Raw genomic sequence first — 12,731 nt, 5'->3', positions numbered from 1 at the left:
TGAGGAAATTCATGGGAGGAATCTGAACCTTGACTTGATTCAAATTGAATCTGGCGTGATTCAGTTTGGACCCGAATCTAGCCAATGGACCACAGGAGTGATTTGTTCTGTCTCCAAATAGCCCGAATCAGCTAGATTCGGGTACAAATTGATTTGTACCCAAATTGATTCGCACATCCCTAGAAAAGATGTTCAGGTCATGTCTGCAACAGGGATGTGCACAAACCTAGGTCCGTGCAAAGGTTCAAATATGAATTGGCTTATAGTTCTGTGAACTGGTTTGACCGTGTCACAAATCAGTTCAGCGGTTCAAGGGTGGTACAGGGGCAGAGAGCAGCATCTGCCCACATAAAAGTGGGCAGGGCAGGTCCTTACCTGCGTACCACCACTTCATGCAGCTTCCTGCTGCTGAGGCGCTTCCTCCAACGGCCTGTACATGACTGTGGCACACACATGGCCTCCGTGCATGCATGGGAGCTATTAGCATGGTCAGCAATACCATGCTGACCAAACAGATGGCTTCCATGCATTCGTAGAAGCCATGTGTGTGCCGTGGCCATGTACAGGCTGTTGGGGTGAGGGCCGCAACAGCAGGAAGCTGCATGGAGCAGCAGCACACAGGTAAGGACCTGCTCTACTCACTTTTAAAGGTGCCACCCGCCACCCTTGAACCACCAAATTGGTTTGTGGTATGGCCAAACCGGCACAAAATGGTTTGCAGAACCACGATCTGGTTCATGGACCGAGGTTTGTGCATATTCATATCTTGATGCCATCTATTGCCCCAGTATAAGGATTCAAGGAATAGAAGAGGTGTGCCATTTTAGTTGAGTTGAGTTGCCCCTGCAGATTTTCTTTATATTGTGTCCCAGATGAAAAGTGCTGTTTCAGGTTGCACTAATGTGAGTATCTGTTGATTACTGAGGATGTACATTCGTGACACCATTGAGAATTCTGCTGCAGAACATGATCTTCTTCTTGGAGGCTTAGTCACAGCATCTGAGAACAACTCATTGTGTGCCAAAAACCAGGATCATCCCAGGAGAGCATGCATTCGAAACTAGCAAGTCTGTCCTCCTGTTTCAGATGGAGAACTGCACTCAGCCAGCTGTGATCACCAAAGACTTTTGCATGGTCTTCTACTCCAGAGATGCCAAGCTCCCTGCTTCCCGATCCATCCGTAATCTCTTTGGCAGTGGAAGTCTACGGGCCTCAGAGAGGTAAAGAAGTCTCTTTTCATTTTCCACTTGCAGAAGAAAGGCCTACCTGGGGGAGAAACCCCTACTTTTGATGTGCTGCAAAACATGCATTTGTGTGTTAATCTTAATATGGATTAGCATCTTCATATGTATTACATTCTGGGCCAGTTCAGATGATACTTTCAGTGTGTGATTAAATTCCTCTACCTGTGTACAAATGATTTTCCAAATAGAAAACCATACATTCTCTACCCTGGATTTAAATACTAGATGTAATGTAGGATCTAAAATGTGAGCTAGTCACTATTATGTAATTTCATACTGCTTTGAGATTATAAACCACCTTGAGATTATTTTAATGAAAATTTAACAATAAAATGGAAAAAAATTAGATCATCTGAATCACAATGTGATGTCTCCCCACCCCCAATAATCATAGAGTTCGAATTATAAACAGGACAGAGCCCAGGACTGGATGATCCAGTTATGTAGGCAGGATTTACTTTTGGCACATTTTTCTCTCTCTGCCTGAGGTGGAGAGTTGTGAAAGAGTTCTTTCTATCTCTGCCCCACTAATTTAGGTGGAATAAGTGCTGCTTACAAGATTAGCATGCTATTTACAAGTTTCACCCACTTTCCAGTATAAAATAAATATGAAAAACTGTCTGTGTGTGCCTGTGTGTTTGAGTTTCAAACATGATTTTTATGTTTTTGCTGTGACAAGAAATAAAGGGGCAGTTTTTCCCACCAAGCCTTTTATGGGTCACCCCCAGTCCCTTGTCTTCATTCCCCCACTGTCCAGAGCCGCACTTACAGTCTCTTCAGTCACTTCCCTCCCCTCACATTTCTCCCTGCTGGAATCTGACAGAGTATTTTACCCAGGAAGATCCCAGTCTGGTTGGGAGTGAAGGCCTGATGCAGATAGGTTGCAAGAGGAGAAAGTCCAAGGTGGTTTGGGGTGGGGAGGGGAGGGGAAGGTTGGAGTGGGGGATACCAGACCACCAGGCAGGTCCCTTAAGGTGGTCACCTTAAGGGGTCTCCCTTGCTTTCTCTTCCCCATCAAATGTAGCACTCAAATGTACAGCTGCAAAACAGTGTCTTTTCATTCTCCAGCAGAAATCTGGGATTGTGGGCTTGGAAATGAATCCTTTCCTATAAAAGGCTTTCCCCCAGTTTGGAGTGCACTATATTGATTGCTATTAGCTAATCTATCTATCTCGCTAAAGCTGCCTGGGCATCATTCACTGTCATGAAACTCCCAGACCAACACACAAAAGATAGAAATATCTATCTAGTTCTTGCAGGGAGGTTCCAGACCTCGCTCCGACTACAAAAACAAAACCCAAACCCCACAAAAATGTATTACCTTCCCAGAAAATGCAGGGAAACTCTTCTGTTGAAAATAATGGAGAATGAAACTTCAGAGACAGGAAATGCTAGAGTCAGAGAGAGAGAGAGGGTGGGGGTGGGGAGGTTGATATCTGGAAAAATGCTTGTAAACGGCAAGCCCTTTAATAATATATGTACCTGAGGTGCACCATGAGAACGCCAAACATGCCCATTTAATCTGTGTACTTCAAGCTAGCAAGCAATTCAGCATCTCTCCATAGAAGAGAAAGGAGCCGAAGCTCTTAGTTCCGCCTTGGAAAAGAATTGCATCTCAGCAGCTGATCACTGTGCATGATTCATGATTCTCAATGAGTGAGAAAGGGCTCTGATTTGCAGGGGATCTGCTTATCTCCCTGGCAGATGATCGAGGGCTTCTTCCTGGGCAGGTGGATCGCCTGCCCAGACAATTGCCAGCTACTGCTGGCAGCATGGAGAGTTGAGGGTTGGGATGCGTCTTCCCAGTCCCTGGAACTTATAGGGATTCTCCTGGCACTGGCTAGGAGGTTTCTTGAATGTAGTCCACATGACACGAGCATTACGTCTGGTTTAAGGGTGTCCTTACGCCCCAAACCCAGGCTAACTGGTGTGCTCCCTAAGCAGGTTTGCTGCTGGGAGCCGCACAGTTCACAAGTGCCGGCAAAACTGGGCTGGGCTTCCTTAGCACAGTTTTGCCTGTGTGTGAATAGCCCTTATATGTTCTTGTACTTAAATCTATGGGAAGGTGCTGTGTTTGAAGCAAGAAATACAACAAAGGAAGCCTGGGGACCATAGAGATAGAGGAGTCATAGACCTGCATCTGTGAAAGGAAGGTACAGTAGGATTCTAAACAGTGATTAGAAGAATACACTTAACTCACCTTGGTCTGTTCATTTGAATGTGTCTTTCAAGTGGGTATAAAAAAACACAGATACAGTTGAAACTCGGAAAATTAGAATATCATGCAAAAGTCCATTAATTTCAATAATGCAAATTAAAAGGTGAAACTGATATATGAGACAGACGCATTACATGCAAAGCGAGATAAGTCAAGCCTTAATTTGTTATAATTGTGATGATCATGGCGTACAGCTCATGAAAACCCCAAATCCACAATCTCAGAAAATTAGAATATTACATGGAACCAAGAAGACAAGGATTGAAGAATAGAACAATATCGGACCTCTGAAAAGTATAAGCATGCATATGTATTCAGTACTTGGTTTGGACCCCTTTTGCAGCAATTACTGCCTCAATGCGGCGTGGCATGGATGCTATCAGCCTGTGGCACTGATGAGGTATTATGGAAGACGCTTGATGAGGTATTATGGAAGATGCTTCATTAGCGGCCTTCAGCAATTCTGCATTGTTTGGTCTCATGTCTCTCATCCTTCTCTTGGCAATGCCCCATAGATTCTCTATGGGGTCAGGTCAGGCGGGTTTGCTGGCCAATCAAGCACAGTACACTGTATACTTTTCAGAGGTCCGATATTGTTCTATTCTTCAATCCTTGTCTTCTTGGTTCCATGTAATATTCTAATTTTCTGAGATTGTGGATTTGGGGTTTTCATGAGCTGTACGCCATGATCATCACAATTATAACAAATTAAGGCTTGACTTATCTCACTTTGCATGTAATGCGTCTGTCTCATATATCAGTTTCACCTTTTAATTTGCATTACTGAAATTAATGGACTTTTGCACGATATTCTAATTTTCCGAGTTTCACCTGTATACTAAACGCGCGTTTAAAAGTATCATCTGAACTGGCTCTTCATTTATTTATGTATTTATTAATTTGTTATACTTGTATACCACCCTATCACTAGTGTCTAAGTAGTTTGCATCCTAAGGATTGATTGACCCAAATCTGAAACTTTGGAACTGCATTAAAGAAGCAGCATTCATCTCACTTCAGTGAGAAAAATATATCAGCCAAGAACAATTTCCACATCAATAGGAATAAAATAATTCCTTGATTGTGTCACATGAATGTCATGGACATTTCTTGCTCTGACTTCTCATTCCCTTTCCTTGCAGTAACCGTGTGACGGGGGTCTATGAACTCAGCCTTTGTCGGGTGGCTGATGCTGGAAGTCCAGGTGGGAAGCTGATATTTATCTTTTCCTTCATTTAGGGGTTCTAATTAGCTTTGTCATCATGACAGGTCTGTAGGGGGTGTTGGATGGGTGCTTAGAGGAAAAGGATGTTGTTACAACATCATTGATTTTACTTGTGTGAATAGGGGTGGTATTAACACCCTAATCATAAATATCTGCAGTGACATGTCACTTCAAAATCACTATAACGTGCATTGTGATGTTGCACTATACAACTGCTAGTGCAACACATTTCTGGAAAAAAAACAATTTATTATTTCATTTTACAAGTTATAGGCCCTCAACATATTGTTTCTGTGGTTGTATATTGAGCGTAATCAACATATAACATCATCTCCTAAAAGCAGAATCCCAAGCCTCAACCCGTGAAACCATTATGAGAGCATGTTTAAAAGTAATTAAACATATGCACAGAGTGGGTGTGAGCAATGCCTTGTACACTGCAGTATTACAAGGGACTACCTTGAAGATTGTTGAGAGACCAGTTAGTTCAGAATGCAGCTGCTAAATTGCTAACTGGGCCCAGCTGACAGGAGCATAGCTCATGAGTTTTAAAACAACTTCACCGGTTGCCATTCTGTTCCCAAGCACAATTCAAATAAGATAAATAATAAAATAAAATGCCAGCATTTTTAAAGCCCTACAGAGCTTGGGCCCTGAGCACCTAAAGGCAGCACCTTCTTCCACATGATCCTGGAAAAGTTAAGGACTTTTCAAGGTGCCCCCACCTTCAGGCAGGTCATTATTTGAAAATGTGTTCTGTCCTGTCCAGGTTGCAGTCAAGGCAAAGGGCAGTTTACAGGCATTCAGAGAGGTCCAAGAGACCAAGTTCACTCAACACTGCTCTGAAGCAGGGTGAGGTGTTGAGTACCTTTGAACCCAAACTACTTTTCCTGGTATCTGCCTTCCTGCCTGGAGAACAGAAGCCTTAAAGGGGCAGTCTTCTGGAGTTTGGCATCACTCTTCCACTCTGTTTGCTCCTGCTGAGCTTGCTGCTGGCACTGGAATGCAGATATTGGGGGTGATGATGTGGGAATGGCTGACTCCGTAGTAAATTCAGGTTCTGAGGGTGCTGCCTCAGGAAGATCAGGCCTTGAGGGGGCTACCTGAGGAGACTCCAGCTCTGGAGCTCTCTTTGATTCTGGGCTGGTGTGAAGAACCAGGGTTGGGGCTGGTCCTGATCCTGCCCCCTCTGTATCTGACTCAAGAATCGCTACTGTGAATGGGGGCTCTGGCAGTCTGGGCTATGGCTAAATGGGCTTTTTCAGTTGTGGTGCCCCACCTTTGGAATGGAGCTACAGAAAGGCTCACCTAGCACCTACTCTGTAGGGATGTGCACAAAACGGATTTGTGTTTTGTTCTGAGCACAAAACAAAATGCAGCTGGCCGAAATGTTTCATCGAAACAGCAGTTGACTCAGTTCTTTCAACTGAACAAAACTCAAAATGTTTTGAGTGTTTCAGCCATAGGGAACAATGAGGAAACTCGAAACATCCCATTGGTCCCCATGGGTAGTTCTAAGGGCCACCAGTGTGGGTTGGGTGGTAGGCCATGATGGATGCTACCTACCACCCAAACAAAATTTTAGCCTTTCCCCCAAACACCCATAAGATCGGAAGCCAGTGCCAGAAAACCAGTCAGAACGGGAAAAACAGGCTTCCAAAATGGCACTCGAAATGTTGAAACATTTCAAATTGAAACGGGGTTGTTTTCTTGTGAGCTTGAAACAGGCCCTTTATTTAAAGGGTGTTTTGTTTCTATCTTGAAACACTCAAGATGTTTCACCATCAAAATGTTTTGCACATCCCTAACACTCTGATGTCATTGTGGCACCAGGCAAAGACCTCTTCATTTTCTTAGGCCATTTAAATCCCTATTCATCAGCTGCTTTGATTTTTTTTTTAATTTTATGCTCCTGTTATTGCTATTTTATCATTGTCTTATTGATCTATTGCGTTTTTATATATGTTAGCCACTTTGGTGACTTTTGTGGTTCAAATTGTATAAATAATAAAGCTCAATACATTTCCTGTTGCAGGCATGCAAAGAAGACGAAGGCGAGTGCTTGACACATCTGTGGCATATGTGCGAGGCGAAGAGAACCTCGCAGGCTGGAGGCCTCGCAGTGATAGCCTCATCTTGGATCACCAGTGGGAACTGGAGAAATTGAGCCTTCTGCAGGAAGTAAGACTCACACCCAGGGATCCAGTGCCCAGCCACCGTTAGAGGGGCTTTAGAGCAACTCCTCCATGCCCATATTGGTGGGATAAGACATGAAGGTGGATGGATTTAGCATAAACCACCTAAAGCAAACTTGTCGCACTTGAACTCCTGGGCACTCATTTTAGAAATACTGAAAAGGGGAAAGGTGTAAACACCTTTTATCTTAGAGACAGGGAAGCCCAAACACTAGTATTTGCTTCTGGCAATATAATAATATGAAATGCTCTAAAAGCAACATCCACATTTAGGCCCTACTTGAGGAAAGCCAGTCATAAAAGTGCAATTTAGTCATTACTGGAAGTGTGGATGCTTTACAGTGTCTACAAGAGCACAAACTGTGCCCTCCAACACACTTTATAGCCACACTCCAACACTGTCCATGAATATAGTGTTTGTCAGATGAGACAAATGTTGTACTTAGATAAGATTCTCCCCATGATTAGGAATTTTGGGGCAACCGCATTCTCCACTGCTGTAGTCCAAGGGTGTCTCACATGTGTGGTTATGCTTTCCCATGTGACTCTAAAAAGGCAGGACTATGTAAATTAGGTTAAGCTTTTTAAGGCAGGGAGGAGCAAACCCTCCCCCCCCCATTCTTTTAGTCCGGTGTGGCTCTAAGGCAGCTCTTCCTCAGCTATTTCCTCAGTTTGCTTCTTCAAAAATTTTCCTGGCTTTCCCCCCACTTTTCCTTCCCGCCTTACTTTTGTTTCCTTCCCTTCCTCTGCCTGTGCCTCTTCCTTTCCCTTCGCTGCATGGAAAGGGCTAGCAGATACTGCCCATTAGAGTACCAGAAGGGAAGCAACAACAAGCCCTAGCAAGAGCTTTCAAAGCAGCCGTGAACCCAACTTGGAGGCTTCGTTTGTTGGCTTGCTCAGTGGCAGCTCACAGCTCTCCTATCAGCTGTTTGGCAGTGTTCTGGAGCTGGGAGACTCACCAGCTGCCATTTCTGAGGGCGGGGAAGTAGCCCAGGCATTGACCTTGCTGCCGTTTCCCGCCCGCCCTCCGTGCCGAGCGGCAGCTGCATTCCTGCTACCCCTGCATGCCCATTGAGGTCTCAAGGGGCTGCAGAAGGACAAATGGGCCAGTCCCCACTGGCAATGGCGTCCTGAAGAGGCCATCAGGCCCTGAAGAGGACCAGAACGGCAAAAGCCACGTCAGCAACGGAAGGGGCAGGAGCGGGTCCAGCAGCACCTTCTCACATCATGGTGACCCAGAGCTCGACTACATTGGCACCTGCTGACCCAGTGAGCTCAGCCCAAATTGGGCCTTCTGACTTTTCTACCCTCCCCTGCCCCGGGCCCCTCAGGGCCATCTAGCCTGTCTCAACCCACTCCTGTGGGCCAAGTGTTAATGCAGTTGCCAGGGGATATGCCACCTGCCTGGCGCTCATGGTTCGAGAACTTGTTAGCAAGCTCTTTTGAGAGATGTGATCAACCAAGATCTTTAAAAAAGGAAGCGAACTAGGCTCTTCCTCCTCCTCCAGTGCCGCTTCTTCTGTTTCAGAGGCACCAGCTCCTAAAAAAGCAAAGAAAAAGTGAAAATATATTAAGAAATCTAAAAAGGGGAGGTCTAAGTCTAAACAGAGAGAGAGGAGTGTGCATTCTTCTGAACCCTCTGACTCAGGTTCCCCAGGTTCCCCCAATCCCAGAGCCCCATCTCCCAGGGACAAAGGCGACCTGCCCACTGAACCTCCTTGGAGGCCTCCACAAAGACCCCCCAGTCAAACCTATCCCTGTCATTACTTTAGATGAGGAACTTACATCGCCTAACATTCTAGAGCTACCTACTGACCCCCTGGCAGGAGGGGATCCAGAACAGCCTAGATCCGAAGGGGAGTGGTATGATGGCCATGAAACTGAAACTTTGGAGGCACTTCTAAGAGTTTTTCAAGCTGTAGATTTGGCACCTGTCATGACCAAAACTGTGCACACCCTGGGCCTTGATCCTCCTGCCTCCCAGGAGGCCCAACCAACCAGTAAAAGCTCTCTGGTGTTCCCAGGCTCAAAACCGAGTAACATGACTCTTCCTCTCCCGAAGCAATTTGTGGAAGCAGCAAAAAGTGAATGGACAGTGTCCACATCTTCCAAAAAAGGCTAATGTTGTTGCAAATAAGTGTTATACCTTCCAACAGGAGGGGGGAGAGATTTTCACCACCACACCCCCTACAGATATGCCTGTGGTACAAATGATCTCTGGTTCCATCCTTACAAGGGACAGAGAGTCTGCCCTTAAAGACCCTGCAGACAAATGCATGGAAGGGGCTCTAAAACGCACACACGTCAACAGCATTATCAATGAAGGCTTCTATAGCCGCTAGAGCATCCCTGATCTGGTTGGATAGTTTGATTCAAGACCCTATCTCAGATCTGGTTAAGTTGCACTAAATGCTTAAAAAAAAATTTGGACACTACCCTTGACTCCCTATGTTTTGCATCCAGATCGGTTGCTGCCTCCATGGTAGGCCACCGCAATTTATGGCTAAAATACTGGCAGGTAGATGCTGCTTCAAGAACCAACCTTACTGCTGTTCCCTATGATGGGGGGAAATGGTTTGGGGATGGAGAGTCTAAGGATAAAAAGAAAGCAATGCCTTCCTCATCCAAGAAGCAGGACCACCTGCAGGGAAGGTGCCCTTTTCAGTCCTTTCATCCCTTTAGATCTTCCTTGGGAGGCAGGGACAGGGACTTCTGGTCCCAGTGCCCCTATTGGGGTTGATTTAGGACAACCAGACAGGGCTTTGGGAACAGGGCATCCTTTACCTCCCAGGCCAAGCAGTCCAAGCAACAAGCAGTCCAAGCAACAAGCATGATGGTGGGAGGGAGGTGCCCCTTGGTGGTCGCCTCTCCTCACACTGCCACATTTGGGAGGGCACCATATCAGACCTGTGGGTACTTTCCACCATAAAAGAGGGCTACTCCATAGAGTTGACCAGCCAACCACCACACCGATTCCTACCCACCCCAACCTCCCGCCTGCAGTGAAAACACCAAGGCCTGCAAGGACCGATTCAACACCTTCTGGTAATAGAAGCCATAGAGATGCTTCCTTTGGAACAGCAGGGCACAGGCGTTTATTCCATAATATTCACTTTACCGAAAAAGGGTGGTTCTCTCCGAGCGGTGTTGGGCTTAAAACACCTGAATCACTCTATGCACAAATGCACATTCTGCATGGAATCCCTTCAATCCATCGTGGAGGCACTCCACCACTTAGACCTCCTCACATCTGTAGACCTCAAAGAAGCCTATTAGCATGTGCCAATCCACCAGAACAGCTGCCACCTGCTCTGCTTCTTCTCAGGGGTCCATTACCAGTACAGGGCATTTCCATTTGACTTCTCATCAGCCTCACGCATATTTACAAAAATCCTGGCTCCTGTGATTGCACACCTCTGGCTCCGGGGTGTGAGGATCTTTTGGTATCTGGATGATCTGCTGGTCCAGTCTACATCACTTCAGGCAGCTCAGAAGGACCTGCAGTCCACTCTACAGGTTCTCAAGAGCCATGACTTCCTGATCATCAGTGAAAAGAGCCAACTACACCCCAGCACATCAGATCTTTCATCTTGAAGTCTCATAGACACTCAGTGAGACAAACTATTCCTGTCGAAAGAATGCAGACACACATTAGAGGTACACCAGGTGCTACGGTAAAAATCCCTTCCCCTGCTGTCCCTTTCCAGGCTCCTAGGTCTGATGGTGGCAAGTTTGGAGTCGATCCCAGGGGCTCACTTGCACCTGAGACCCTTTCTCCCCTTCCATCCGGAGATCGCGGTGAAGTCCAGCAGGCAGGTAATCCTGACACAGCCAGTTCCCTCAGCTGGTGGATCACCTCCCCACATTTGTCAGTGGGCAAGGAATTCCTGGACTGCCTGCCCCCGGGGTCATAGTAACTATGGACGCCAGCAAGAGGGGTTGGGGAGCCCATTGGCTTCACCAGTCTGCTCAGGGCAAGTGGTCTGCAGAGGAGGAGCAGCACAGCATCAACTGGCTGGAACTCAGGGCGATATGGCTAGTACTGTGGGAGTTCCAATCCATGTTACTCCAATGACACATGCTAATCTGCATGGACAACACCATGGCAAAAGCACACGCAAATCGCCAGGGGAGAACCAGGTCCAGATCCCTGCAAGCGGAAACAGCCCTGCTCTTCAGTGGGCAGAACAACACGTAGCATCCCTAGTAGCTCATCATGTACAGGGAGACCTGAACATGGTGGCGGACTGGCTGAGTCAATCAGATCTGCTTCCAGAGGAATGGCATCTCAGTCCGAAAACATTCCAACTAATAACGGACTACTTCAGCCGACTGGCAGTAGACCTCTTTGCGACCCCAGTCAACACTCAAGTTCCGTGTTCCTTCACAAGGAAGGCCTCCTGTATGCCTTTCCACCCACTCCAGGTACTTCGAAGAGTCAAGATCCTGAAGGCACAGCTCATCCTAGTGGCTCTGTTCTGGCCAAGAAGACCATGGTTCGCAGAGCTTGCCAAGCTGGCCACAGAGGCATATCTGATGCTCCCAGTCACACCAGACCTTCTTCAGCATGGCCCAGTGTGTCTCTTCAGGGACGCTGAAACAATCCATGCAATGCCATCCTCGCCTGAAATGCTTCCTGAAGGGTGCTACTCTCTTGTCCCCTCTGGTGGTCCATCATTTTCCTACTTGGAAACTGTATACTATCCTGAAAGTGCTCCAGGGTCCCACACTTCGAGCCTGTGTCCACGATTCCATTCCACATACTCTCTTTCAAATTGGCATTCCTTGTGGCCATTACCTCAGTACGCAGGGTGTCTGAACTCAGGGCCTTATCTGTACACAAAAAACTCTGTATTTTTACTGCAGACTCTGTTAAACTCATGCTAGACCTCCCCCTTTTTTTGGCCTGAAGTGGCATCACCTTTTCATGTCTCACAAGATATTATTCTGCCTTCCTTCTGCCCTAAGCCAGTTCACCCAGCAGAGAAGGCCTGGTACAAGATCGACATTCATAGGTGCCTCAAGGTGTACATTAAGCGTACAAAGCACATTAGAGTTAGGGAGTCCCTTTTTGTTTCCTTTTTGTCACATTGTGTGGGCCAGCCTGTCACACCAGCCACCATAGCTAGGTGGTTGAAGTCCTGTATATCCTTAGTCTAAGAGTCACAGAACGTCAGGGCATCCACTAAAGTGTTTGCACACTCCACGAGGGCTGTGTCTGCATCTGCATCTGCAGCCTTCTCTACAAACACCCCTGTCCAGGATATTTGTAGGCAGCCACCTGGCAGGCGCCTTCCACTTTTTCTAGAAATTATAGATTGGACGCCTTTGCCTCTACCCAGGCAGCATTTGGGAGGCGGGTCCTCCAGCACGTTCTCCCTTCAGAGTAGACGCGGTGCACCCTCCCTGGTTGGACTTAGGACTGTGGTATGTCCCCACATGCGAGATGCCCTTGGACTACAGCAGCGGAGAATGGAGCATTGGTTTACTCACCGTGAAGGCTCCTTCTTGCTGCTGAGTCCAAGGGTGTCTTGACCCGCCCTTTGGCACCAGTGCCTACTTTATAGGGACCTTGGGTTAGCATACCCTTTTTTCTTGATCTGCTCTATGCCCTGTGTTTTTTCTTCATGCCGCAGTGACTTGCTGGGGTGGACACCCTGTGGCTTTTTGTAGGTTAGATGGTTGCAACCATTTTTGACATGTTTTTTCCTAGTTGCAGTGGCTTTTTCTTCCTTGAGGTGCTTGTCTCCTCCTGACCTATAAGAACTGAGGGGGGTTTGCTCCTCCCAGCCTTTAAAAGCTTTACCTACTTTATTATTATTATTATTATTATTATTATCATTATCATT

General features: G+C 46.6%; 1 protein-coding gene across 21 annotated transcripts in view; it reads left to right on the top strand.

Annotated features, from left to right (window-relative positions):
- Positions 1 to 12,731, top strand: part of KIF1A (kinesin family member 1A) — a 196,894-nt gene that overhangs the window by 166,942 nt on the left and 17,221 nt on the right. For all 21 annotated transcript variants that reach the window (XM_053304577.1, XM_053304578.1, XM_053304576.1 and 18 more), the window contains 3 exons: positions 1,087 to 1,220; positions 4,605 to 4,666; positions 6,723 to 6,868. In XM_053304577.1, the coding sequence (XP_053160552.1) occupies positions 1,087 to 1,220; positions 4,605 to 4,666; positions 6,723 to 6,868 (342 nt within the window). The remainder of the gene's footprint in view (positions 1 to 1,086; positions 1,221 to 4,604; positions 4,667 to 6,722; positions 6,869 to 12,731) is intronic.

This window comes from Hemicordylus capensis, chromosome 3 (genome assembly GCF_027244095.1).
Source record: "Hemicordylus capensis ecotype Gifberg chromosome 3, rHemCap1.1.pri, whole genome shotgun sequence".
In the NCBI taxonomy this organism is placed as follows: domain Eukaryota; kingdom Metazoa; phylum Chordata; class Lepidosauria; order Squamata; family Cordylidae; genus Hemicordylus; species Hemicordylus capensis.
Note: the sequence above shows the minus strand (reverse complement) of the source record. Positions and strands in the feature narration are given on the sequence as shown.